This window comes from Fragaria vesca, linkage group LG5, assembly GCF_000184155.1.
Source record: "Fragaria vesca subsp. vesca linkage group LG5, FraVesHawaii_1.0, whole genome shotgun sequence".
In the NCBI taxonomy this organism is placed as follows: domain Eukaryota; kingdom Viridiplantae; phylum Streptophyta; class Magnoliopsida; order Rosales; family Rosaceae; genus Fragaria; species Fragaria vesca.
The window spans coordinates 7,543,803-7,571,773 of record NC_020495.1 but is presented as its reverse complement, the minus strand read 5'-3'; the positions used below and the strand labels follow the sequence as shown (position 1 = coordinate 7,571,773).

The 27,971-nt window shown below is 39.3% G+C and overlaps 4 protein-coding genes and 1 non-coding gene across 5 annotated transcripts; 1 reads left to right on the top strand and 4 right to left on the bottom strand.

Annotated features, from left to right (window-relative positions):
* Positions 1-2,135: 2,135 nt before the first annotated feature.
* Positions 2,136-3,263, top strand: LOC101297843. Its single transcript, XM_004301061.1, has one exon. It carries the CDS (start codon positions 2,136-2,138, stop codon positions 3,261-3,263), a length of 1,128 nt encoding a protein of 375 aa, XP_004301109.1.
* Positions 3,264-6,688: 3,425 nt separating this feature from the next.
* Positions 6,689-6,760, bottom strand: TRNAT-CGU. Its single transcript has one exon. It is a non-coding gene; the product is annotated as a tRNA-Thr (tRNA).
* A 287-nt stretch (positions 6,761-7,047) lies between these two features.
* LOC101310417 (protein LONGIFOLIA 2-like) lies at positions 7,048-11,794 on the bottom strand. The gene is made up of 5 exons (XM_004299245.1): positions 11,556-11,794; positions 11,136-11,206; positions 8,705-10,756; positions 8,469-8,619; positions 7,048-8,062 (listed from the first exon to the last, which is right to left on the bottom strand). Exons 1-5 carry the CDS (start codon positions 11,701-11,703, stop codon positions 7,236-7,238), a joined length of 3,249 nt encoding a protein of 1,082 aa, XP_004299293.1. The 5' UTR covers positions 11,704-11,794; the 3' UTR covers positions 7,048-7,235.
* Positions 11,795-15,645: 3,851 nt separating this feature from the next.
* On the bottom strand, positions 15,646-21,150 carry LOC101310125. The gene is made up of 8 exons (XM_004299244.1): positions 21,045-21,150; positions 19,015-20,399; positions 17,659-18,481; positions 17,495-17,576; positions 17,351-17,417; positions 17,002-17,187; positions 16,830-16,890; positions 15,646-16,015 (listed from the first exon to the last, which is right to left on the bottom strand). The coding sequence occupies exons 2-8, from the start codon at positions 19,597-19,599 to the stop codon at positions 15,852-15,854; spliced, it is 1,968 nt and encodes a 655-aa protein (XP_004299292.1). The 5' UTR covers positions 19,600-20,399; positions 21,045-21,150; the 3' UTR covers positions 15,646-15,851.
* Positions 21,151-21,427: 277 nt separating this feature from the next.
* On the bottom strand, positions 21,428-27,675 carry LOC101297549. Its single transcript, XM_004301060.1, has 5 exons — positions 27,453-27,675; positions 26,220-27,187; positions 24,837-25,791; positions 22,165-24,685; positions 21,428-21,836 (listed from the first exon to the last, which is right to left on the bottom strand). Exons 2-5 carry the CDS (start codon positions 27,091-27,093, stop codon positions 21,807-21,809), a joined length of 4,380 nt encoding a protein of 1,459 aa, XP_004301108.1. The 5' UTR covers positions 27,094-27,187; positions 27,453-27,675; the 3' UTR covers positions 21,428-21,806.
* Between the last annotated feature and the right edge of the window lie 296 nt (positions 27,676-27,971).

Sequence of the window (27,971 nt, the reverse complement as noted above, 5' to 3'; positions counted from 1 at the left end):
TCAGCACGAATATAATGTATGAAGGGCTTTAATTTGCAGATCACAACTACTCCTAGCTATACACACATAATTAGAGATTGTAATAGTTAAGTTAATTACGAAAGCAAAGCGAACTGCAACTTGTATATCGTGCAAATCTCACTGCCACATCTCTGTGACTAGTAGTAGTAGTAGTGGTCCTTCTCTTCTCTGTAGTCAGTCTTCAGTGGATGCATGCTTTAAAGAAACCAGCTTTGGTCCCGGCCTCCTCTACAACATCTACAACTCTATCTGTCAATACCTAATCCCTACTTACCCTAATTCTTCTTCTTCTTCTTCTCTGTTCGTAGCTGTATCTAATTTCCCGACATAGAGCTACATGAATTCTCCCATTGCTTGCAGAGCACTATATACTGCAAACCCTAGTTCCTCAATGAAGATTTCATCAACGTTTTACTATGCTGCAGTGTTAACTTGCATCTGTTTTTCTATATATGTTAAGATGACGCAGTAATAAGAAAGAGGGTTAAGCTAGCTTTCTCGATTAATCTCAACTAGGTGGCTACAGGCGCATGCATATTCATCATCTTCATCAATCTGTGCTTTGTGGAATACACCAGTAAAGCTAAGCTAGGTAACTGTAGTTGCCGATAAAGAACTATTAGGATGGTCCCGTTTAGAATTAACCAGACATAAGGAGGAGGGATCAGTCTACTGTATGTATTAATTCTGTACTAATTGTAGTTCATACAGTAAACTACGACCAAACTTATTCATCGATTAATTAAGCAAACTGATTGTTCAGTCTGTGATCCCATCTGTGAATCATGGTTGATTTACTATTTACCCTAGGTAGAATTTGCATGATTGATTTGTCATCACTTATGGACGCCACGTGGCTGTAACACCGCCATACCTTTTCCTTTTCTGATATAATTCCCATGCAACATGGTAAAATTACCGTGGCATCTTTTGTTTCCTTTACCAAAATGGTGGTAATTACTTTTTGCTATATCTATCTGCAGCTAAGATATTGCTGTAAATGAGCTATATACTTGGGACTTTTCTACTATACATATATGTATAACATATATCAAGCCGTGAGCCGTCTAATCGTCTTGAATTTTGAATTACTAAATGAGACTGCTCACGACTTGATGTATGTCATACAAATATGTATAGCAGCCGAACACATATACTTCTACATGTACAGCTCTGTAAGATTGAAAACTATCAACTTAGCAAGAGATAAGAGTTTAAAGCACGTACTGTCAAGTGGGGCATCTTTCCTCTCTCTGTCTCTCGCTCTCTCTTCTTCTTCCTCTTCTTCTCCTGCTTATTGTATCCCCTTAAGTTTTGGAGCTCTGCACTTCTGCAAACCAAGAACGAATCTGGATATGAGCTTCTGCGAGCTGTGAGCTACTGCAATTGAGCTCAGTTTCCAGTTTGATGTGAGTACACTCTTCATCTTCTGACCTAATTAACACGGATTCATCGGCGCAAGGTAATTTAGGGTTTCGAGGATTTTAATCAATTCATACGAATTCCAACTAGCTTTTTCCTCATCATAGTTCGATCTTTTTAGAGTGATCAGTATCTTTTGAGTTTTGAAACTTTTATTCAATTTTGAAAATCCGATTTCATTTCAGTGCTCTTTCAGTGAATAGTTTTCTTCCAAAAGATCAATTTGGTCATCATCAACACAATTGATTCTATTTTTCGGATCAATATTACTTTCACTCGATAAGAATTCCAAACTGCATGGTTTTTCTTAGCAAATCGTCCTCGCCTTCCCAGGAAAGAGTATTAAATTAGATGATGGAATACGTATACACACTTAATTGATTAAAAGAATTTATGTAAAATCAATTTGCTTTTTAATAAAATGTGCTAATGTTCCAGAGAAATCAAAATAGTACATTCATAATTGATTCCACTTAATATAGTTTTAGAATTGATCAATAATTAATAGTTCGGTTTTCAGAAAATCATCTGTACTTTCTTAAGTATCTCTTTTTTTATTTCTTTTTCAGCTGAATTAATTGGAACTCAAGGAGGGCGGTATAGGACAATTTGTTCGCAGGTAATTGGAAGGGAAATTTTATGATTCAGATTAGGTTTCAGATCATCGTAATCGATCAGAATTAATTACAATGATGACTGATCCAAGGGGAAAGGGATTTCAAGCAAAGCAAGAGGGCCAAAACAACAACAACAATGATGGAAACACAATGAGTAGTTATAACAAGGCAGCTTCATCTAGTACTACTACTTCAAGGCAATGGTCTGGATTTCGAAATCCAAGGATTGTTCGTGTCTCCCGAACCTTTGGGGGAAAAGACAGGCACAGCAAGGTGTCAACCGTGAGGGGATTGAGAGACAGAAGAATTAGGCTTTCAGTGCCAACAGCAATTCAATTATATGACCTTCAAGACAGGCTTGGTCTTAGCCAACCTAGCAAGGTAATAGATTGGTTGCTTGAAGTTACTGACGATGATATTGAAAAGCTCCCACCACTCCAACTACTTCCTCATCACGGTTTGCTCAATACTACTAGTACTGCTCATCATCAATTTCATCATCAACAACAGCAAATTCTAAATCCTGTTAATGTTCCTTTCTTTGATGTGAATCGAAGACTTACTGAGCAAGTTGTGCTTGATGAGAGTAAAGGAAAGTCAATCAAAGATCATGATGATCAAGCCTTGGCTCAGAAGTTATTTCCTATAGGCAATATGCCTTCTTCAATACCTGGATTGCTGAACAATGCCATGGCATACAACAACTACTTTCAAAATCACAATTCGGAGCCTTCATGTTTGTCTCTTTCTCAGTTTGGTAGCAGTAGTCATGGATTTCCACTGGCACCTCAAATGGATCATATGATGAGTAGTAACAATGGCTTATCATTTTCAAATACTTCAATGCCAATGGCATCTGGCTCGCAATTGTTCTTCTGTCCATCAACAGCTACGCCGGTACCTTCACTGTTTGGTCCATATGCTCCCTACATTACCGCTACTACCCCAGTAGGAGAGAACAGTAGTACCAGTAATGATCAGCAGCCTGCACTTAGACAAACCAGTAACCATATGATCCAATTGTTGAGCTCAGGAAATACTACTTCACAGAATTTTGCACCTAATAATGTTCTCATGCCTTCTCTTCAATATTCGATTGGCTCATCTTTGAGATCATTTCCAACATTGGATAATCTGAAGCTCCATTCGCAAAACCATAATGCATCATCAAGCCAACCAAACAAGGACGATACTGGTTCCTAAAGCTACCTAGCTATTAGCAGCTCCTCAATGCATGCATGTAAGTTCCTACATATAGTACTCGATTATAATGTCCACTTATGATTTTATATAGTGAATTACTTTGTAACTATATGACAATGTACTTTATATAAAGATACATGCATACCTGTGATCGATCGAAATGAATTGTGCTTGATTAGAATTGTTACTACTTATACCAAGGCCGACACGACACATATACGTTCGATGCTGTAATTGATCCTTGATCATCATATATAGGAGTTTCGATGCTAATTTGAAGGCTAAGCAAGAGAATATATAAGAGCTGAAGATATCTGTATACTGTGGTTAATTGTGGTTGATTAATTTACATTATACATTGTTAAGTCATTCTTGATATACGTACAGTACGTGAAGTGAATTTGGTACGTACGTCGTATATATATGCAGGTTCTCTACTCTATAATTATAAATATATGTAATGTATACCCTATAAATACTAATTCATGCTATATGTGTGTATATATATAGCTAGTATCGATTAAACTACATGTATAAGTGCATGGGTGTTGTAGTGTTTGTATTTGGTTTGTTTATGGACCGTTTAAGTATAGAACTGACTGAAAGCTTGATCGTCCTAATGATCAGTAGTCAGTAGAGATCGAGCCAATTCGATCTGTTCAATATCCTAGCGGATCATCAATACACAACTCGTTCTTAATTGATTGATTCTATCCTTTGGTACTACGATCCATGCCAGTGCATGTCTTTCTCGATCAATTAATTTCTCTCGATCCACAAGCTAGATCGATGGTCATTACAGTTCTAGTTAACTAGGTCGTACTTGCTGTTCTGGCATAATTATTGTATTTGTGAAATAAAGATTCAAGCACTGTCCACAATTTTAAGCCTGCATGATTCCAGTTTGCAAATATAAGAGTCTTCTTTGTTATCGGAACCCTATTACCCTAATGTTAGCTACTGTGTCTCTCATGTACATTTCTTCTGAGTTCTGATCGAGCAGGCGTGAAAATATGAAACTATCTGAGCTTGAACAGTTCAGAGGATGAAGAAGATGCTGGCGTAAGTCTCCAATGAGCTATAGATCTTTTTCTTTTTGAACCCTAGTTTTAGTTACCTACGAACGTACAGTAACGTGCTGCACGCTCTTCAGCTCTCTCTCTCTCTCTTATTTGCTTCTGATCGAGTAGGCTAGTTATGAAACTATCTAAAAGCTCGAACAGTTCTTAGAGGATCAAATCAATGAGCCTGTATCAATATATACCTATACATCTTATGCCCTACGTACGCTATGCATATGCAACTAGGTTGATCACATGCTTGAGTGTGTTTTCACCAAAGCTGAGTTTTTGGGTCCAGAAACTTTATGAACAATATAAATGGATACGGGATACCACCGCAGTTGTAATTGGCGAGCTAGATGTCAGGATCGATTCAAGCTGACGATATTCACTGTCACTGTAGTTATATATCTGCATGAATCATTACTTCATACATTTAATCAACATACAGTAAGTGTTCTAGCTAGCTACTGCCTTGTGGATCGAGTTATGGTAGTAACTAATAAGTTAGTACTCGCTGCATGGGAGCAAAGTTAATCATCCGCGCAAACTTATGTATGCCCATTGCTTGAGAGAGACCTAAGTAGATCATTGCTTCAGCCTGTTGAAACCAAAAAGAAATCCATGCCGATCGACACTATTGATGTTTAATTTGGTCTGCTAAATATTAACTGTTAACTAATATATGTTTGGTAAGTGTGCTATCCGGTGTAGTTTCTTCAAATTTGAACTGATTAAGCAGCAGGCCAGATAACCCAGTTACTGCACACATGAGAAGCAATTTCCCATCTATAAGTATCAACGTACGTTTGTAGAACAAAGAACCTGAAAGCAAAACATGACCTAAGATTGTACCCTTCTTATATTCTGATGAGAACAAAGCTAGTAATTAAACAAATTTACGACTTCCCAACTCCAAGGAAAAGCAGTAAAATATAATGTGAAAATGAAGCTTTTGGAATCTGCAAGTCTTCTGAGAAGGAAAGGGAAAGAACATGAGTCCACAAGAAGAGAGCTGCTAGCAGAGAAGACGTACTGAATTTGAATTTATAATTAGAGGAAGGCAGTCATGTCAGTCAGTCCTTCAGTCTGTCTGGTCTGTCTCAGCAGGCTCAGCTCTTACTGCAGCTAGTACTGTGCAGCTGCATTATGTTACAGGATCCAAGAAACATTTTTCTTTTGGCTGAGAGATCCAAGAAACTTTAAAGCACACCCAACCCTTTATATACATCTACGTCTGGTGTGGCATATATATATCCCAGAAGAAGGCTTTGGTTGTGGTCCTATGAAACAAAGAGAATGCTTCAACATAAGATGAGATAAGTTCTGTTTATTGTTAAATTCGATGAGTTTTAATTTACGGTTAATAATTATTTTTAAGACAATTAAAAAACAAATACTTGCGTACGGGTTAGTATGTACGTATGTGTCCGGACTCTCTCTTATTTACATACTTTTGCGAATGTAAATCATAATTTTAACCGTTCAAAAGTTAAATTAACTGATAAATATCACCTCCGTAAAAAATCAATGTAAACAAAAATCGTTTGCTCAGCCGATTGCACCAAATAAATGGACAGTTCTGGTGAAAGTTAGCAGTCTCATGATCAGCCGTCCATTTATTTGATACATTTGGTTGAGCAAATGATTTTGGTTTACATTGATATTTTGCAGAGGTTATTTTTATTAATTAATTTATATCTTGAACGGTTAAGATTATGATTTACATTCACTAAAGTAGGTAAATAAGACTCTGGACGCAAGTATTTTACCTTAAAAAAAAAAAAAAAAAAAGAAGACTAGACCGGTTGAAGAGAATGGGCGACTGGGCGTATATCATTTATATACGATGAATACACAAATTTTTATTGTAATTTATATTTTCATGTGTAGGGCGGTAGCCTGCAGGCTCTTTAGAAGTCAGCTGAGCAACGATATATGTGATTTTGAGATCCCCTAGCTTGCATGAACTTGTAACAGGAAATATATTTCCATTTTCCCTTAAAAAAGAAAAAAGTGTGTAGGGCAGGCATGCTGATAGATGCTCCTACTCAGATTTATGGAATTTTTCGTGGTCCTTTTATTAGTCTTCACTGTCACTAGGGAATGGACCACGTTAATTTCACCAATGTACATTGAACAATGGTGATGAACGTCTTACTCAGTATTTTTTTTTTTTTTTTACAATTTTCAGTTTCATTTAAACTGTTCACACATGCAGAGTAATACCCAAATCCAATTATTAATGAAAGCAAAAAAACCCAAATAGAATTATTAATGAAGGCAAAAAAGTAAAAGAACTGGAACTGGATATGGTAATAAAAAAAATAAAAAAAATTCAAATTCAATGATTCCAAAAACAAAAGCCCCCGGCGAGGATCGAACTCGCGACCTTTCGCTTACGAAGCGAACGCACTACCACTATGCTACGGAGGCTTGTTGTTAGAATTAAGATATTCTCTATATTTAGCATCTTAAATAATTGATAAAGCAGTTCAAGTAGAGATGCTCCCACCATTTCAGGTTTTCCTCTTTCTATATCCCTACCCCGTAGTGCTAGATATATAAATGTCCTACAAATTTATCTTCGATGTTATAAGAACATATATAATCAGGTTTTCAATCAAACACGACACTTTCTTCTAGTTAGATAAGACAACAAGCTGTAATACAGCCTCTGTGAAAGTGAAACAATGAGAGGCAGCAATTCAGCATGGTGAGTGAAGAAACAAGGGTCTTATATATTAATCTTCCAAAGTACGTATCTTGACAACTTTGACAAGTTAAACCTTCTTTACAAGGCAGCATGAATTACAACACTATAGATCTTACACATAGATTTATTGTGATGTTTGTCACAAAATAATCAAATCAGCATAGATAAGAAAAAAGATGGAAAACTGAAAGATCATCACTGAGAAAACAGCTTTCGACGTATGGATGATGGCTTGGCACGCAAGCTAGCTGCTTCACCAATAACAATTTCGTCGATCAAATCCTTAAAAATCAACCTCTCAATGTCTAAGACTACCCCAGAAATCTCAGCATGGAACACTGTCCAACTTTCTGACCTGTGCATCACATCTTCACACAAAATGCTTCTCAAACCATCATCATCATCCTCCAAGTTGCACTCAATTTTCTTGGCTTGAAATTGTTCTATCTCGAAAAACAGTTCCTTAAGAAGCTTTTGTGCATTGAGGGTTTTCTTTGCCAGTCTTGCAGGCTTCAACCACGGCTCAAGAGAGATGTCAACTAAGCCCAACTTATCAACAAGAATTTCATTAACAGCATCGAAAATGAGTTTCCGGTGAAACTTCTCTTGCTTTGCGTGAGTTGCCTTTTCAGGGATACATTCTTCTTTTGCAAGCATACTGCTAGCCTTGGTCTGCTCCAAAACAAAGAACAACTCAGGGTTGATGGGGTGACCTGAGGGATGGAGCTGAAACGTTGTCAGGCTGGAGCTCAGGTCTCTAAGTAGGAGACCTGAAGCTAACAATATTTCAGAAATGTATCTGTGATCAGGATTTGAATTCTCGCATAGTGATGCAATATAGTCTGTTCTGGCTTCATCATGACTAGAGTTCAATCGTCTAAGCTTCTGAACTAAGTTCTCAATGTTCTGCAATTTCTTACGATTGATCTCTGAGGTAACACCAGACCCACCGCTGGCAAGATTATCTGCAGGGTTCCATTGATCTTCACATACTCTGAGATTCGAATCTTCAGCATCATCACCTGTCCATCAAATGAATTAAATGAGAATTGATGCTCTTTCTAATGTACGATTGCATACAACAATTTAACCATGATCAATATGTGGGTCATGCAATGTTATATCGTTATAGTACACCATGGTTAATGGTGGTACAGACACTACATAGCTTCTCAAGTCCACTCATTTCAGCAAAATCACAATGGTAGCAATCATGTAGCAACTAAACTTTTCTACGGGGAAGGACTGCCCCCTTCAGTATATTAGGAACATATTATTAGTACCACTAGTTCAACTCAATCTAATGAGTTGAAACTTTTATTTCATTTTTGGGACTTTAGCCATACAATAACACGTTCTCATCTTACGTACGATCATTTCAGGTCTGACCACATCCAAGTTAAATGTAAGAAAAAAGTTAAACAGTACCTTTGAGGGCATCCGGCAACTGCTTTACTGGAGATAGAGCATCATCTCTATATGCTGAGGGATCAAGTACAGAGACAGGACTAGGATGTTCTGGAGCAGCTGTAGCGAGTTCCACAGCAGATCCATCTTCTTCTAACCTTGCAGTTAACTTCTGAGAAGTAAAAACAAAACATATAAGCTAAACTTTCAAACTGGAATGACTGGAAGCAGAACATAATATCAAGTACAACACCTACCTGTCGCATTGACGGAGAAGCTAAATACTTGGAAGCCTTCAAAGATGGACTCTGGCTATCATTTGTATCAGTAACTCGTACAATGTCAGACTCTTCCATATCTATGTCGTCTCCTTGGAAACTCGACCTTCTAGATTCATTACTTATCTCACTCAACTGGTCATCACTTTGCTGCAAGTTGGAAGATTTTGGTCTGAGTTTTCTACCAGGAGAAGTTGATTCTGTTGATTGCCTGCTGGATTGCCTGTTGATTCTTGGTTTTCTTGTATCAGATGGCGGGGTAGGTGGACGAGATGGCTTCCCTAACTCAAGCTTCTTCTGCTGTAGTCTTGGGCTCACAGATCCTGAGCTCTTTGCTGAATGTGTTGCACTGTTTTCCTTTGGCAGAGAATGTGTTGATTTTACATTCCTGCCACTTGGCTTTTTGTCAGTGCAGCCTACAGAAGAGTCCTTCCTACTGTTCTTAGGAGAATGATCTTTAGTTGTTCTGCTGTTAGTTGAAACCCTCCTGTTGTCTAGTGTTCCCCCTCTAGGAGCAGTATGGACATCAGAGAGGCCATCCATTGAAATCATTGATGAAGAGGGAAGACCAGACTTTTCGACAAGCTTTGCAGGTTTCATGATCACAATCGGGGAATCAAAATTTCTCAAGGAATCAGAGCTTTTAATTCTGGAAGACATAGCATGGCTGTTTCTGTTCCGTTGATTCACAGACCTTGGGTTTGGATTGGAACTAGAACATTCTGGTTCACAGTCCTTTTGAGTTCCAAAATTTGAAGCTTCCTCTTCTTTTTTGGTCTCTAACAGCCCTTTTGCTTGCATTGCTTCCAATATCTGTTTAAGAGCTCTAAGATCCTTTCCAGATTGTTTGAATTCCAGATCATCTAATCTCTTCTCTATCTCACTATAAACAGAAGGGAAGGAGTTTTGGGTCCTTACTTGAGCATTTACAGGTTTGGAAGATAGTTTCTGAGAACCTCGATGTCCATCCTGCATTTTCCAAGGTGCTGGTTCAATTGGAAACCTTGAACTTGAAACAGGTCTCATTACAAGATCCGGATTCTTCCACCTTGGTGATGTTGGTTCTTTCGGAGAGTTTCTCAGGGAGTTAGGAGTACGAATAGGCCTGTATAGATTGTTTGTCTTCAGTGGTTTTGAGAAAGGATCACTTTCTGCAACTGGGCTGGTTTTGATCAGACTTAATTTACTTCCAGAATCTGGCAATGCTTCTAAGCCCATCAACTTCGCTACAACACTAGGTCGACTCTGAGTTCCTGCTGACTGAGGTAGACTAGGATCCCTGCCATTGGAGCTGCCACTATTCTGAAAACCTTTTGAAAGATGATTTAATCTTGAGTCGGTGTGGGAACTGCGCATTGAACCTTCTCTGCTATCCAGTGAAAGTCTCGGCAACTCTTTTGGCTTGGGAGTAGACCTGAAGGTATCTCTTGATTCAAAGGATAAACGATTCATCTCTCTCCCATCATAGGAAAATCGTGGAGCATCTTTTGGAAGGGTATGCCAAAAACTATCTTTGGATTCACATGAGGATCTTGGATGGTCTTTATCTTCATTATACTGCCAAGGCGCTTCTCGAAGTTGAGCAAGAACTCTAAGAGACTCCCTGAGATCAGCAGGCATATTCTTCTTGTCATTGGTCCTTACTCCAGTGGATCCATCCATTGGTTTAGAAAGCTGCAAGGGTCTTGGAGAGTCTCTGCGGTTCACTGCATTACCGGCTGCTTCATCTTTGATTGTAGTTTTCAGTGATAGTCCCCTAGCTTCCCTATGCATCGAGTCCTTTACCACATCACGGAGATCAAGGGACTGCCTTCCAACTCTAGGGGAGGTACTTAAGTGGTTAGTCACTGAATCCCTTGAGGGAGTTTCTTCAGGGAAAATGATTCTGTCAAAGGAAGAGGTTCCTGGTTGTGCTGTTCTGTTACACTCCAGAGATGATAAAGAAGATGAACAAGTCGACGAGAAAGAGGCCCGTGATGACTCTGTTGAGAGTCTGTGTTTCTCATTCACATTTTTGTTCGAACTTATGTCCTGCAATTCCAAGCAACACAAATCAGTTTCAGACCAGCAAAATTTGCTAAAAGCACAAAGAGATTCATGGATTCCAGTGCCATTCCACTAAGCATAAGACTGAATATGCACAGCCATACCCAAATGATTAGACAATATTCAATTTAAGAACCACAAACCATTATACATTATTAAGTCAATCACATGCATGTTATCTAAAAGCTGTATAAAATTTATAGTTCAAGGATATCTCTAAATACATACATATATCAACGTCAAAGGCCACACAGGAAATATTATCCAACTGATGTGTATGTATCTTAAAGATACCAGAAACATAGTTCTAAAAGATTTGCTAAAAGGAAAGGAGTCATCGTGTAGAGAGTGAATGAGTGATTACAGTTATTGCTTGCCGATGGTATGTATTGTTGGTCTCCCTTTCCAGGCCACCATTGCTGAAGTGAGAATTCCCTGTGAAACATATAAATGCATTAGTTGTCAATCCATAACTAGACTCTCATCCTAGGCTGCAACATCTACAGAATAAGATGTTATAGGCTGCATTGCATTACTCTCCTTTTAGGCACCAATTTATATGAATTAGATGTTTTAGGCTACTTTGTCAATCTTTAAACTTGCTAAAAGAAAACAAAATCTGCAAGAACATATAGACAAATCTATAATTAGTGACAGGGATGGTGATTGAGCTAAAAGCGCTAGAGCAACTAGGAAGAAGCCTGGAGCAACAAAGAGAAAAATCTTGTATGATGTTACCATAAACTAAGAGTGGTTTGAAATGAGTTCACCACTAGGAAATTACCTGGAGGAAGCCTCTTGTGGTGGCTAATCCTCCTACCAGTGAGGACTTGGTGTCGATCGAAAATTTGGAAAATCCCATTCATGCATCCTATTTGCTGCTGCAAATCTGGGTTGTCATCAGCTAAAGAATGCAGAAGTTTTGCAGCCATCTCCACCTCTTCTGTCCAAATCAGTTATTCACTCCCCACTTTGTAAACATCTACTCAATTTTCTTCAAGCAATGCAGATTCCCCAAAATTTGAATCCAAGGCACAATCTTTCACTGCCACACCTCTACACCCTCTGAAACCTATTTCACTGATTTCAGGCAATTGGAAATGGGGTCTTATCCATTCTCAAGATATACAAAATTGAGAAGCTGTAAGATTCAGACACCTCAGACCTTTACACAAGCTGACACCAATAACCAGATCAAGTACAAGAAATACGTAACTTATCTTCCTTTTTGTCCCTTTCTCCTTAAGGACTAGAACAAAATGCAAAGCCAATAGCTCAGTTGCAGCTTATTTCAGCCTCACTAACCATAAAAGAACAGACCACTTTCCTTATTGTTCCAAACACAGCTAGTACAGAATCGAATTACCTGCTTGTTACTGATCTTCTCAAAGCTCACTTCCCCTACAATTTACAGCCCACAGATGATAAAGAATAGTCCTTTCAATCACAGATCACAACTTCCACACAATTTCCTTTTTTGGGTTATTTCCCCAATCTCTCCACTTCACAACAACTGAAGATAACTAAACTAAGAAAAAATGTATACCCAGAAAACCAAACCAGATCAAATCCAATCACTGAGGGAAAGAAACCTTATTAGGTTTCACAGAAAAAAACTCGCAAAATACAATGCCTTGTACAAGAACCAGAGAAACAGGAGGGACCCATCACAAGAATATGCACAGAACAACACCCAGAGATAACATTTACCATCAGAATTGCCTAAAAGAAACTAAAACCAATGCAACATGTAGAGGAATCTTCTTTGCAGATCCAAGAAGAGATGTCTTTCCCCAATAGCACAAATGGGAAGACAGCTAAAACAGATTGGAAGGTTTGTTATTTTGTGGAAAATGTTCACCAGTCTTGTGAGAGAGTAAAGAGTTCAGCAAAAACAAATGAAAGCTTCTACATAGAAGGGAAGAGTGTTTGTGGGTCAGATGGCTCACAATCCATGTGGGATGAATATGTGAGTGGGACAATAGCTGTCTGCATGTGCATGTGATATTGTCAGTGAGTGAGAAGGAGAGTTAGATTATCTGTAACTGCAGAAGTCCCCAATGGTGGGCACTCATTTACCACAACCACCATTCCGAACAAACTTGGAAACTTTCTCAGATCAAAAAGATAAATAAAAAAGTAAGAAACTTTCTATAACTGAATGAAGGAACCCAATTCACCAAGTAAGCCAATGCAATTGAAAAAAATAAAGAAAAGGTTGAATCTTTTTCAAGGCTTGAACGTGAGAAGCGTGACTGGTGACTGATGAGTGGTTGCTGGTATCAATCCAGGAATTGAATAACATCCACTTGGACAACTGGTTGTTATATTTGTGACTTTGTGTATATGGTGACCATAAGTCCATAACTTGCTAATGTAAAACTTAAGGTCTGATATAAGGGGGTGTTTTATTAAAGTGTCATTTCAATATTCCGAAACATCATAGAATTTTTGTTTATAGGACTCTTATAGAACTCTTGTTTATAAAAGAAATACAAGTGAAAAAAATCTTTGTCAACTCTTGTACAGTTTATATATATAAGCTCAATAGTATAGTACTTTAGTTGGTATTTTGTAGCAGCAGTTCATATATGAAGAGATAAGTAAGAGATTGTAGCAGTTGGAGTCTCTAAGTTAGAGAATATAATAGGCTAATGGAAGCATCTAAATACATGCTAACCATGATGATTTAAGAGTCCTGCACCTAATCTCTGAAGTCATCATAATATTGTTTACTTAAAAGAGACTAAATTTGAAAATAATACAGGATGATACATTTTATTTCCCTTACCCCAGTATATATGTATTCATCAAAGATGTGGCTTGTGCCATTGTAATTTGGTCCCAAAATATGGAGATTCCACAAACAATAATACAACAGAGATTGTCAAACTCACTAAGAAATAGGAAGGAATTCTGTGTCAGATTCTCTAGGCACATGGTTCTCCACCGTGATATTGCTATGTCAATCTCAGCAGCCTCTAGGTTTTGTTCCACATTGACTCACTCTATGTCCTTCGAATAACTGAAAATTAGAAATATTTCAGGGTTTTTTTTAGGGGAAAGGGAGATAGATTCATGTGGTCGAAAAGACTATAACGATAGAACAATGTCAAGCTAGAGGATCAAAAGATCACCCATTACACCCAATGAAGTTGGTTTAGTGAAAACATGTTAGGTTACAAGTGGAATAGACGCTGCCATGATTCTCCTAACAATATAACGTCCTTGGTTCGAATCCCAGCTTGTGAGAAAAACATCATTTTTGGGTGGGGTCATACCTAAAATTGCTTTCGATTTCGGAGAGGTAGCTCACCCGGCCACCATTTTTCTATCCAAAGAAAAAAAAAATCACCCATTACATTCGTTGCGTCTAAATACAACCAAATGAGAATTAGATACAATTTAGGTTCATCTTTGTTAATAGCCTCGATATTACCCTGAACAGCTTGATCATCTTCATGGGTTCTCTATTAATCACATTTCCTTAGTAAATTCCACTCTTGTAAATCCAGCATTTCCTATTTGTTTGAACTCTAAAGAAGATATGGTATCTGATAATGATTGTTTCGAGTAGGCTTAGGATGCATGTGATTGCTAGCTAATAAGTACTTGCATGCATCTGCGTATTAGAAAAGGTTGATATATACTCGATGCCGATGAACCAAAAGAAGCCAAAATGAAAAGGCGAGTGTGATATTATAATAGTTGGTTGATGATGACTAAACCAAAGGAAGAGTTGAGCAAATGAATATGCTTGCATGAGTTGCATCTTTGGCCACATTCACAAAGTGAAGGAACTAATACACGTGCAATGCCTCAACTCTATTAGGCAAACACCAACTAATCCACATCTCAATCATCATAACCTATATCTCAAGGAACACACATTGCTCATTCACCACAACCCCCACAGCTTTAGCTATCTGCACTTTAGTTTGATTACCACATTATACCTCTTCCTTTCCAATTTCTCCTCATCCCCCACAAGTACATATATACAATCAACAATAGCCCTACAAGGAGTCCAATCAATAATACGAGGCATTATGATCAGGAGGCAGGGAGAGACAGAGAGATAATTGGCTAACAGTATGTGTTATCTATCTAACAAAGAAAAACAATTTTATGATGAACAGAAGTAATTCATCGATCTAAAAGTTAAGAAAAGCTGGAATGTATGCAATATTGAACATGGAAAAGTATCGAGAAGTTCTGAAACCAAGTCAAGCAATTGATTTGCCAGATGTAGCAGCAGATTCCAAGATGATCATCGTGGTAAATAAAAATCAGCCAGTACCAACCGATAATAGCCTTCAAAAAACTTGCAAACAAACAACACAAGAGATTCTAGAAATGTGCCTTCATTAACTAATGGACTTCAGTAGCTGTCACTTTGAACCAGCCATATAAATAAGCAGGGACCAATTTCTGGTTATAGAAGCCGGTTTAATTTTGGTTGGTGCAAAAGATGTACATTTCAAACAAGCTAATTGATAGCTGAAACAAGGCAGGCACATGGAATCATATTTGGTTGGTGTTGTATCCCTGCTGGAAATATAACAAAGCAACCCGGAAGATCTTCCTCAAACTCAAAGTATAAGATTTGCAGAACATGGTGGTCGGGTAACAAATTTCTATCAACTGTCAACAAGCCCAACTATCCGCATCAAGTTTAAAGATGGTGGCTACAATTTCACAACCCTGCCTCTGTCGTGTGTTTTAGTTCACAATGACAAACGAATGTTAAAGAGAGAGAGAGGACCTACCATCTTTAGAGGCACTTACGAAGATTGAACTTTCATTTGCCAAAGCTTATTCAGTGCATTGACCAACAATAAACAAAATTTATGCGCACATGACAAAAAATGATTGGTGAGCGCAGGTTTACTAAAGAACTAGGAATCAAATTTCTGATCTAGCCTAACATTCTACAAGCAATATGCCTGGTACATCTCATTTAAGCAAAACTGGGACAACAAAAAATAATAGGTCACAACAATACATGTTAATGTGAAAACTTACATATGGAATGGACCTGCAAACCATCGATGGGTTCAAGGCATGAAAAAGGCCAAAGTCATCTCAAGGGTTTTACATCCTCTATAACTCTCCTATAGAAGTTCCAAGAAGGATTTGATTCTGTTATGGGTTGCTGACCATATGGATTCTGTTCCACATATTTTTGGACATTCTCAGCCATAGCCAACCCTTCCAAGTAAGAACGGATATCGCCTCCAGGTCCTGCGATGAACAGGTGTAGGAAAGACCACATTACAGCATGTCATAATGTAAAACTAATACAATCAGTAGAACTCTTATTTTAGTGAATAAAATCACTAATACGACAATTATATCTTAAAATACAAGGTATGATATAAGATCACAATCCTGCTCAAAAAGGATCTTATTTTAGAGTACATAAGATAGGGAAACTAAGATATTAGCACTGGCAGGCCTAGCCCCCATGGCCAGTAGGAGCTGATGCACCCACTGAATTATGTATTTATTTATTTTGAATAGTACATCTAAGGTGTAGCAAATTCTAAAACAATGAACTAATTCTAGCATTTTCTAGCCTACAAGCACCCACACTGCAATTTATTTGTTAAACTTGAGTAAGAAGAGAGCAACAATTTCAGGCTATGAGTCTATTAAGCCACATTTTTGACTAAAATCCTGGGTCCATAACTGGACATTAAACCAAAACCACAAAAAAGAGTAAAGGACACAAAAACATGATAAACACATTAAATATAATGAGAATTACAGATTTCTTTGGTTACACTTCTTGACGACTTAGGAGTAAAAAAGAACCATCAGAAAATTCCACTGGAAATTGAAATTGGAATTCTAAAGAAGGAAAAGTACACAAAACAGACCAAAATGCTTGAAGGGCATGATGGAAAGACTACGCAACACACGGACAACATTTTGACCTACAGCATTACAGCATTGCTTTCATGTATACGATGCCCATATGTACAGGTCTGCATTGGTTATCTTTATTACATTTCCAAAGAAAAAGAGAATAACACCTACTGTGATGGTGTCTCACCTAATGAAGAATCTTGTCTGTTCCTGAACTGATATGAAGTGGGGAATATGGCGGTATTCACCTAAACGATAAAAAGAACAAAGATGAAGAATTAAATCAGCTGTCAACCTCATAGTAAAATCAGCCGCATCCTCGAGAGAAAAATATAAGATGTCATAGTAAAGTAACTGACCGGATTGCGCAAAGCCTTATATGGAGAATCATCCAATAATAATGTGTTGGATTCATTGTACTCTCCTTTCGCCCAGGGAAGACCAGGCACAAGCTTCTCCCACAATTTTCTAAGCTCTTTCAACACGAGGGGCTTATTCTTGTTCTCCTCCGTCTTGAACCTGGTAGAAGTGCAGTGCCATTGGTTCTGCAAAAGCAATAAACATGACAACAAAGTTGTAAAGTGGTTGATTTAGATAATGGAGAACCTATTTTGCAGAACCAAATAAAAATAATTAAGATCCTATTTTCCCAGAAGCAGAATTAATGAAGATCAGCTTAACACAACCAGAATTTACTCTAATCCTTACCCAGCAAAAGAGTAATTTGTGTTTGGAGTCCCCCAAAAGAAAGTCTATAAAAATGTCCACATTTCTCCTGAAAACAGGCGTAAAATATTATATACCAACAAATAAAAAACTGGAAAAAGTACATATATCAAGATTGGAGCTTACTTGGTTCTTGAAGACCAAACACCTACATTAAATCTGTCAAAGCAGAACTGTAGAAAATCATCGCAAAATGGCCTCTTAAAAACTGTGAAATAAAGAGGAGAGAATGAGGTTCCACACCACTTTAAGAGAATAAAGCTCAATAGGTATTTAATATCAAACATCACCTGCTTTCCGAGATATTATTTTGTCTGGTTTAAAACTGCTGGGGATAGAAACTTCCATCTGGACAATATCAGCAAGCAGCCCATTAATATCGAGAATGAGAAGCTTTTTCTGAGAACAGTTGAGAAGAGATCTTTCAGGTGATGAGTTTGACATCTGCAAGAGATTGCCCTCTCTTCCGATAGCAACTACTTCAGAATCAGCTATTGGAGACAAATGTGACAAGGAAGGAACTTCGTCAATCTTGGTTTCTTTCAACTCTGTACCATTATTAAGCGGTAGTGCCACCTCTGCCTTTTGTTCAGAGAATACTGAGACCGGAGACTGAAGAGATGGATACGTGTCTGGCATCGTTACTTCCACCAATAACTCCTTATTCTCATTCGTTCTGTGTTTTCTTTTTGAATTTTTTTTCTTCTTTTCTTGTGAGCAACCAAATGCTGCACTGGGCTTGGGGGTCTCTGAGGTTTTTGTGCTCACTCCTTCCACAAGTGATTGTGCATCAGTATGAAGTGGTGATACTTCTACCTCTTGTATTGCCGGTGAAGGCTGAAGAGAAGGATCTGCTTCTGGCGTCAGTATTTCCACTGATATCTCTTTACTTTCACTGGTTTTGCGCTTTCTCTTTCGATCTTTCTTCTTCGTTTCTTGTGAGCAGCTAATATCTGCATTGGGCTTCGGACTTCCCGATTTCATCGTTGTGCTCATTCCCTCCAGAAGTGGTTCTGCATCAGTATTAAGTGGTAGTGGCACCTCTAACTCTTTTTCAGAAAGAATAGGCTGAAGAGATGGATCTGCATCCGGTGTCATCACTTCCTCTAATAGCTTGGTTTTGTGCTTTCTCTTTCGATTTTTCTTCTTTGTTTCTTGTGAGCAGCTAATATCTGCATTGGGCTTGGGACTTTCCGAGTTCACTATCACACTCATTGGTTCTGCATCAGTATCAAGTGGCGGTGGCACCTCTAGCTCATGTTCAGAAAATATTGCAAGCAAAGGCTGGAGAGATGGATCTGCTTTCGGCGTCATTACTTCCACTAATAGCTCTTTACTTCACTAGTTTTGCGCCCTCTCTTTTGCTTTTTCTTCTTTGTTTTTTGTGAGCAGCTAACATCTGCATTGGGCTTGAGACTTTCTAAATTCATTGTCATGCTCACTCCCTCCACATGTGGTTCTGCATCAGTATTAAGAGGTGGCGGCACCTCTAAGCTGTCATTGGTTTTGTGCCCTCTCTTTCGCTTTTTCTTCTTTGTTTCTTGTGAGCAGCTAATATCTGCATTGGGCTCGTGACTTTCTGAATTCATTGTCACGCTCACTCCCTCCACATGAGGTTCTGCATCAGTATTAAGTGGTGGCGGCACCTCTAGACTGTCACTGGTTTTGTGCCCTCTCTTTCGCTTTTTCTTCTTTGTTTCTTCTGCATTTGGCCTGAGATTTTCTGAGTTTACTGTTCTGCTCATTCCCTCCACAAGTGGTTGTGAAATCTGTGCTTCTTGTTCAGAGACCATAGCAAGAGAAGGCTTAAAGGATGGATCTGCTTCTGCCATCATTGTTTCCACTAATAGCTCTTTATCCACGTTAGTTTTGTGGCTTCTCTTCTGTTTCTTTTTCTTTGTTTCTTGTGAGCAGCCGAAATCTGCATTGGGATTGGGACTTTTGGAGTTTGTTGCTGTACTGATTCCCTCCACAAGTGGCTCCGCAACAAGCTGCTTTAATGATATTTCAACACAAGGCTGTATACAGGGATCCACTGCTGGCATTTTACTTTCCATAACAGGAACGCCGCAGACTTCATTTTTACAGTCATGGAGTTTATGGCTTTTCTTCCCACTCCTTTTCTTGCTTTTCACTGAGAAGCTCAAATCCTCAATGGGTTGTGGAACTTCTAGCTTTTCATCTATCACATGTACAAGTTGAGGCTGTACGGCCTCAATGGGTTGTGACATTTCTACCTCTTGATTATTTGTCTCAGTGGTTTTACACCCTTTCTTCTTCTTCCTCTTCTTATTCTTATTTTGTGGAAAACTCAGCTCCACATTTGATTGGGGACTCTCTGAATCTGTTATTGTAGTAATTTTCTCTGTAAGTGGTTGAGGTGCTTGTTGATCTGAGAGTTGTACAAGTGGAGGCTGTAGGAAGGGACTTTCACAGCTTGTATCATTGGTCTTAGAGGTTTCACACCCATTCTTTTTCTTCTTCTTCTTCTTCTTTTTTGAAGGAAGACCCGGCTCCACATTTGATTGAGGAATCTCTGAATCTGTTATTGTAGCAACTTTCTCTGTAAGTGGTTGAGGTGCTTGTTGATCTGAGAGTTGTACAAGTTGAGGCTGTAGGGAGGGACTTTCACAACTTGTATCATTTGCCTCAGAGGTTTCATACCCTTTCTTTTTCTTCTTCTTCTTTTTGTGGAAAGACTCAGCTCCAAATTTGACTGAAGATTTTCTGAATCGGTAATTGTGATATTTTTCTCTCTAAGTGGTTGTGATGCTTCTTGATCTGAGAGTTGCACAGGTTGAGACTGTAGGGAGGGACTTTCACAACTCTTATCACTGCTTTCAAGTTTACACCTCTTCTTCTTCTTTCTCTTCTTTTTCAGTAAACTACCCAGCTCCACGTCCGGTTCAGGACTCTCAGAATTCGGTACTGTGCAAGTTTCAGAAGTCAGCAGACACAAATCTTCCACCGCCATCTTGTCTCTTCCTTTACCAGGAGTCGAATGACATAGACAGTAAGAACTTGAATATGCCTACAACCAGAGATCACGAAACAGTATTTAGACGAAAGTTTGCATAAAGTGACATGTTCAATTTCTCATTAGCAACAGAACATTATGATGCTCCCAAGTGTTAACAATAAGTTCAAAGAAAAAATAAAAAGATAAAAAAGCAAAAGAAACTTCTTGAACTAATAACCTTAATCCTACTTGGTGATCATTTCAACTAATGCACTTAATCTTTCAGCAGCTAAAACATACCTACTTTGCTCGTTTTAACATAATAAAACAAAAGGATCCATTATTCGAATGCACAAATGACTATTCAAAACAGAACTAAGAACCCAACACAATGCATTGATAAACAAGAAAGCCCAAAATCTCAGCAATACAAATAATCCAATACTCATTCAAACCCAATACTGCTAGAACGATTCAAATTCGAAACGAGAAACCAGCATAATATTAAGCATTCATGAAAGTCTATAACTTTACCAGATATCAAACAAAGTAACAAGGACCCAGAAAACCCAGTAGAGCCATGGAAGTGTCTGAATACAGAATTCAAATTTGGGGGAAAACTAGAAAACCCAGAATCGAATACAGAGAGAGACCTGTATCTATCACCACAATCAATACCGAAAGATATCTAAAAGCTCAATTAGCAAATGGGAGCACCTGAATCGTCGTCCGCAGAAACCCTAATTCTGATAAGAGGAGAAAGAAATTTACGAGCTTTGGGTACTGGGCGGCTGCTTAGAAATCCAACTGTGGTTTTGGAGTTGCTTTGCTTCGTTTTGCCTGGGCCTTTTCATATTCCTTAATTTTTTAACCTTTTACTTTTACTGCACCTTTTTACTTTTACTTTCTTTATTAGGAAGGTACCATAGTGAAAGGCTGAGCATTGGTGAAGATTATATTTATCTTTTACTGTTTTACAAGACCCTTGAGCAATGTTCACACTTGTTGAGAGCAAATTCACCTGTTAGAGCCGAAATTAGAGTTGCGAGAGCATGATATTCATTCGAAATTGGGTGCAATTGGTAGTACCTCAGGAGATTGTGAAAGAAGAAAGAGGTTCAATTCGAAATTTATCTGTAATATCAATAAACAGTGTCCATTTTATGAACGTGTATCTTTTACTAAATCGGAAATATACAATAATGATATTCGAAGAGACATTAACATTCATCTTCAGCAGCTGCCACAGTACCTTAAGCAAGGTTGGAAGTCATTTAACTCGTCACTCCGAAAATGACATCCCTCCAGGGTTAACTTTACAAGAAACCCGAGATCTATGACAAGCAAGAGTTCGTTCATATTCCCTATTTATCTGCGAGCTCTCGATGCCTACGGAGGAGTTCCAACTCGAAAAAACTGTGTAACGCCTCGTCAAAATTTCTGCCATTGCATGCTGGGTGATCAAATCATAGCTGAGGTCTACACCTTGACATACTTATCAACATAACCCTGCAGAAGTTACAGCGAACAGGATGAAGCTAAAAGCTTGAAACTATTATTAATACAGTAGTAAAATTGCAGAAGTTCCTTATTCTTCATTTTTTTCATGCCCAACATTAAATGAAGCAACCAAGAGCCAAAGTAAGTTCAGACAATGGGCTGCTATTCAGAATAAGCAGCCGTGTCAAGTTTTAAAGCTGTTCAATCACAATTTCCTTAATTGTTGAAAAGAAAAATCACATTTTCCTTGTTTTTATTAAATCTTATTTGAAAATTGCTGAAAGGCATGAAGACATAGCAGGTGGGCATAAGTAAAGGGATGAGAAAAAGTAGTTACCATCACAAGCTTTGTTAGTTTCCGCTGAGATGAGTCAATGTAGTGATTTATCTTTGCCTCGGACTTCGGTATCTGGTGACTCTTCATGGCTCCAGATACCTTATCAACAGTCTTTTTAACAATGGTCTTAAAGGCTTCTTTGCTCATATTACCCTGCCGCCATGATGGCTTCAGAAGGTCCTTTACAAAATCTGCAACAGCACTCTTGAAAAGTCTAGTTGACCTGGAATCCTTTTTCTTCCTGCTCTTCCCTCCAGATTTCACCTGATCAATCTCCATCTCTCCTACAGCCATGTTTGCTCCACCATCATCATTACTAAGACTCTCATCCTCGACGACACCCACTTCTGCATCTGCTGTCTCACCATAGCCGTCATTATCCAGAGATGTAGCCGATGCAACAGGGCCAACCTCTGTATGTTTCTTGTTCTCTTCCACATCTAATGGCTCACAAGAACCACTGAACCTCACCATCATATTTGAATCATTGGTGGCTGTATGCTTTTGGCTCTGATCATGTTTATTGAGCGGATTTCCCGATGGCTCAATGCTGTCCAAAAGTGGATCATACTGCTCACTAACTGACTTGCGCAAAAGCTGACTAACAGCTCCAGCAGAACTTGGCGAGGAGGTTGTCTGTCTTGATCCAGCACTGCCCACTCCTTGCCCATCGACTGGGACTTGGACCGGTGTATCAAACATGTTAGCAGCAGGCGCATTCTTTCCTTGAATGAGAGTGTTAGAACTAAACTTGAAGCTCAATGGTTGCTCAAAAGTAGCTGCGTAAGGATTATGATGTGTTTGAATTCTAGATTCCCCAAAATCAGGAACTTGAGAAAACTGACTTCTGTCAGGCATATCTGGAGGGTATCGGGACATGGGCCCATCTTTCCCAGGGAAACCCAAAATGCTACCACCTACAGGGTATTGTGCACCAGTCTTCCCAGGCACACCCAATATGCTATCACCAACACCATAGCTAGGCTGTTGGTTATGTGAATGAGGATGAATTTGTGATGATGAATTGAAAAGTTCCCCGACTGGGAAATTGTCGCCAGAGAAATTTTTCATCTTGATCCTCGTTAATTCCTGTGAAGGAGGTGGGGGTTGAGGGTGTGTGTGTCCCTGAGCAAAAGAGTGTGAAGGATTTACATTCTGCACAGGAGCATGTGTAAAGCGATCTTCTCTCATATGATCAGGGCCCCCAAAATGTTGATTTGACGGATTGCCTGATCCGAAATCTTCCCTGTTTGGTGGAGGATGAGGAAGCTCTGACAACGTAGGATACATCTGATGCAGAAACTCACCCTTAGAATGAGGGGATTCAGTTGGGTAAGAGCCGTAAGGCCTCATAGAACTCTGAGAACCGAAGTCACTCCTTGGAGCCAAGTGATTCTGCTGAAAGTGTGAAGAAGCATCTTGTGCAGCAGTTCCTGGATTTAAAGATGAATCATATGGTGGTCGTGGAGGTGGCGGTGGCAAGGATGGCCAAGTTGATTCTTGTGATACAGGGAATTGGGAAGGTTGGTTGGATAAGGGACCTTGATAAGCATGTGCATGCATAGTTCCTGTAGGAATGGACTGAACTGGATAGGGTGGCCTCTGGCTGTAGTCCCTATGCAACTGTGGCACATGAGCAACACTGGTACCTTGTGATAGTGAAGGAGGAGGAGGAGGAGGCAACTTTGAAGGATATGGACTATTTGCAGCAGAAAAACCGGGCAGAGGTGACTCTTTAGGAGCCAAAAACTGTGATGAAAACTGTCCTGATGAAAGTGGTTGAGCATTAGAACTTTCGGTGGGACATGATTGAATTGATAAGATTGCATCTGCTGCCGGCTCAATACTAGAAACCTTATATGGAGAAGTCTTGGATGGTCGATCAGGTGGTGAATCAGATACAAGAGAAGCTTCCATCTGCTGAGATGGATAATAAGCCTTTTGAACCTCTCCCGCAAAATTAATGCTTCGAGATTGTTCAATTGCCTGAGAAGTATCACGCCGTGACTTCATATTATCAACACTGCTCAACATTTCAGCGGATGGGTGGTGAGATTCAGGATTGTGAGCGCTGTGTTCCTCCGACTTCCCAAGAAGAGTTTGTTTCACTTGCACTGTAGCAGCTGTCATTTTAGAACTCTTGTAATCAGTTTTATCAGTATCATTAAACTGACCATCTTTTGTGATCATATCAGGATAGATTTGCATCTCCTGACCTTTGGCTTCACCATGCAGTCTCATGTCAGAGCTATCTTCAATCTCTTCATTAATCCTAGATTTCTTCACACTAGACTGAACTTCTAGATGCTTTTGCTGGTTCCTATGGCGCCATGAACCATCATTTCGGTCATGCTCACTGTGCATATACCGACAGGATCCTCCACGGGAGCATTTGCCTCGAAGGAAGTCGAAGCATTCTGGAATGTGGCGTCTGTCCTGTCTCTTATTTTCATCTCTGAACTCACCTGCACGCCTAAATGTGGGAGACCTGCTCCTGCCTCTTTGATTCCTAGAAGACCAACTGAAACACCAATAATTCAGAAGAATATTATGACTCACAGTAATACCTTTATCACTATGACAAGCAAACACCCACGCTGCCCAAATCTTAAAATTTAAGTCTCCATAATCTGACAACCAAAAAGATACACATATAAAGCTGTAGGAAGTACCTGGGCGAACGGTTTCGCTTCTCTCTCCTCCTCGGAGGACTCCTCCTCCTCCTACTGTCAAGAGGAGACCGACTGCGGCTGCGGCTCCGTTTACGGCTGCGACTACGACTACGACTGCGGCTTCTGCCTCTTTTACGCCTCTTATTATAATGTGAACCATCAGAGTTACTGTCACTGGAACCTTCTCTGACCAATCTTCCATACTCATCCACCTTTGGCAGACATTCAGACTTGGTCTTTTTCCCTTCTTGAGACTTGTCCCTTTTGAAAGCGATATCAATAGGAGATCCATTCAATGCATCTTTTCCCTGGAAAGCCTCATGACTCTCAATGATTAATGTTGTATCAGTACTCCTAACATCTTTTTTTGTATCCAAGGAGAATTTAGACCTTCTGGATTCATATTGCCGCCCAGACATTTTATCAGTCATGCATGGGTTCTTAGATCCTATCTCAAACTGAGACCCAGCATCTTTAGCACTACTTTTAACGTTAGTTGTAACTGATGATGGAGGTATACCAACATCACCATCTTCTGAACTGTTTTCAGAGGCATAGTCTTGTAGAAGTCTAAATGGACTGTTAACTGTAATATGGTTAGAAAACCCATCTGAAGTTGTTGCCTCAGCCGCTGCAGAAGCATCAAGTTTATTCTGATCATCAGCTTTGGGAATCGAAGATTTCTCTTGTTGACTTGCCAGAGGGGATTCAGAAGCTCCAGTTGAACAAATATCAACTCTGGATGGTGCCCCTTGAATTATTAATTGGCATTCGGACAAAGAGGACGGCACCTTTTCAAATGAGACACCCTGGGGATCAGTCCATTCTGGTGAACTCTGTGCTCCATGTAGGTGCTTTTTGACATCAAGCTCCCCATGATTGATATCAGACGTGCGGTTCAGAGCGTCAGATGAATTATGAACTTCCTGAGTTCCGTCAGACAAGGTAATATCATCTTGAACCCATCCAAAGAAATCAAAGTGTCAGCTCTCATTCAGTTACTTGAAACATACATGACAAAGATCAAAGAGTTTGTACAGAGCACAACACTAAGCAATTAGAATATCAGGTCAACATGGGCACAGGAGATTCCCAGCCCCAAAACTAGACAGCCGCATACTTCTGTATAAAATGAGAATTTATAATTGACTGAATATATGGTGATCAATAATTATGTACTCACAAATGTGCACCTTGCCTACCAATAAGTACTTAACGAACCTTCCGTACTACTATGCAAAAAACATAATTCAATAGGAGGCCAATATGTGGTGATCAGAAATTATAATCCTACAAATAACTACCTTCCCTAGCATGTACACTAAATGTCACAGTCAGACTTATGGATACTGGGAAAAAGAACTAAGTTTAAAGTATACTAACCTTCCATCTCCATGTCAGAATCAGCAGGCAAGCTATAACCTGAAGAAACCATAAACTGGTCAGGTTGAGATGAAGAGTCAATCTGCGAAGACTTTGATGGTGATTCAATTTTCCCTTCATTCATAGCACTAAGTTGGCAGATAGAATCAATCTTATGAACTATGTCATCTGATGGCTTAGGTGGAGGTGAAGAAATGTTTAACATCACACTTCCATTTGATGATACTCCATCTCTAGCAAGAGAACCTGCTTTTTCACATTCACTTCCACCTTGAACATTTTGAGAGTGCTCATGCACAGATGTGAAATGTTCGAAATTGTTACTGGCTGTGACTTGGTTATTCATGCCCCTCATTTCACCCAAGCGAAGTTTATTAGACCCATGATCAGGATCAAGGTTTTGCAATGAAGTTGAAGGTGAAGGAGCGGTGGGCAACGGTGGAGCAGGTGACTGAGCAGATGCCGCTTGAGGGGGAGGAGGCGGTAATGCTCCATGTGGTACTGCAGCCTGTGACATGTTTGGGTAAGGAGCAGCATGAGGAGTCACAAGTGCCGGTGGATGAGTCCGTTGGAAATTCTGGTTTCCTGTAGTTGGAGGACGCTGCGCGTTATGCCATGTGTTTCCACCATACGATGGACCTGTAGTCATCATCCCACTGAACAAAACAGGCGGGCTTTGGTGAGCAGCAGGAACAAAACCGTGCTGGTATAAATAAGGACCTGGCTGCGGTGGGGCTGCAGATGTAACTACATTGTGTGGTGCTGTAAAGGGAGGCGGTGGTGGTGGCAGGGGCGGCGGACGCTGCTGGTTTGCAGGTGGCATTGGTGTCTGACCCTGCGCAAACGGCGGACCATAATTAGGTTGGCCATACATTGCAGATGGCTCAACTCAATGAAGACCTCCAAAACTCTAGGTGTCCTGCATCAAAACTAGTTTGCACAGATTTTAACTTCAGCAAATCCTTCTCCTGAATTCATCAAAAACCAAAATAAACAATTTACACACAGTGTATATCGAAATCGAAAACTCAAACCAACCAATTCCTATGTCCCTAAATCCGTTAAGCATTTTAGTTTTATAACAACAGAAGCATTCAGTTACTTCATTCCGAATTTATAAAAACCGAAAATCCCAGCATTCGGTGAAATCCAAATTCCACTCTCAACAACCAAATAAGTAAAATCTCGTTGAGTAAAAACGAAAGGTGATAATGAAAGCAGTGTAAGACTTACCGGATGAGAGTGTTGAAATCGGTGTTATGGATTCGGAGGGATTTGGAGGCGGGGAAGATAAACCCTAAAACGCGTTGGGATTTGAAATTGGTTTCGTAGTTATTGGGAGGGGATTTTGGAATTGGTTATGGTAATACTGGAAGTTTGAGTGAGAGTGTGAGGAATCGAACTTCTATAAACCCTGGTTGTTCTCTGTGTGGTACTAATCGGAACTTCCAACTCTGCGTTTAGCTGCGTGAGAACGAAGAAAAAGTCGAGTGCTTTTCTTTTTCTTATTTTTTTATGTGCCTATCTGTAATTTTTCTTTACATAAATAAAAGCCGGTACGATTAATAAAACGGTTAAATACAATCGGGAGCGGTACACATACATCTCTAAATTACGATGTCCTTTATAAATTACAATATATTCAAACATACACATACTAGCAAACAGTGTTATGTCGACTACTCTATTAGTATTTACTTTATAACAGGTGACACATCGTGAAGACAAAGCTCCCAATATGCTGACGAGCAT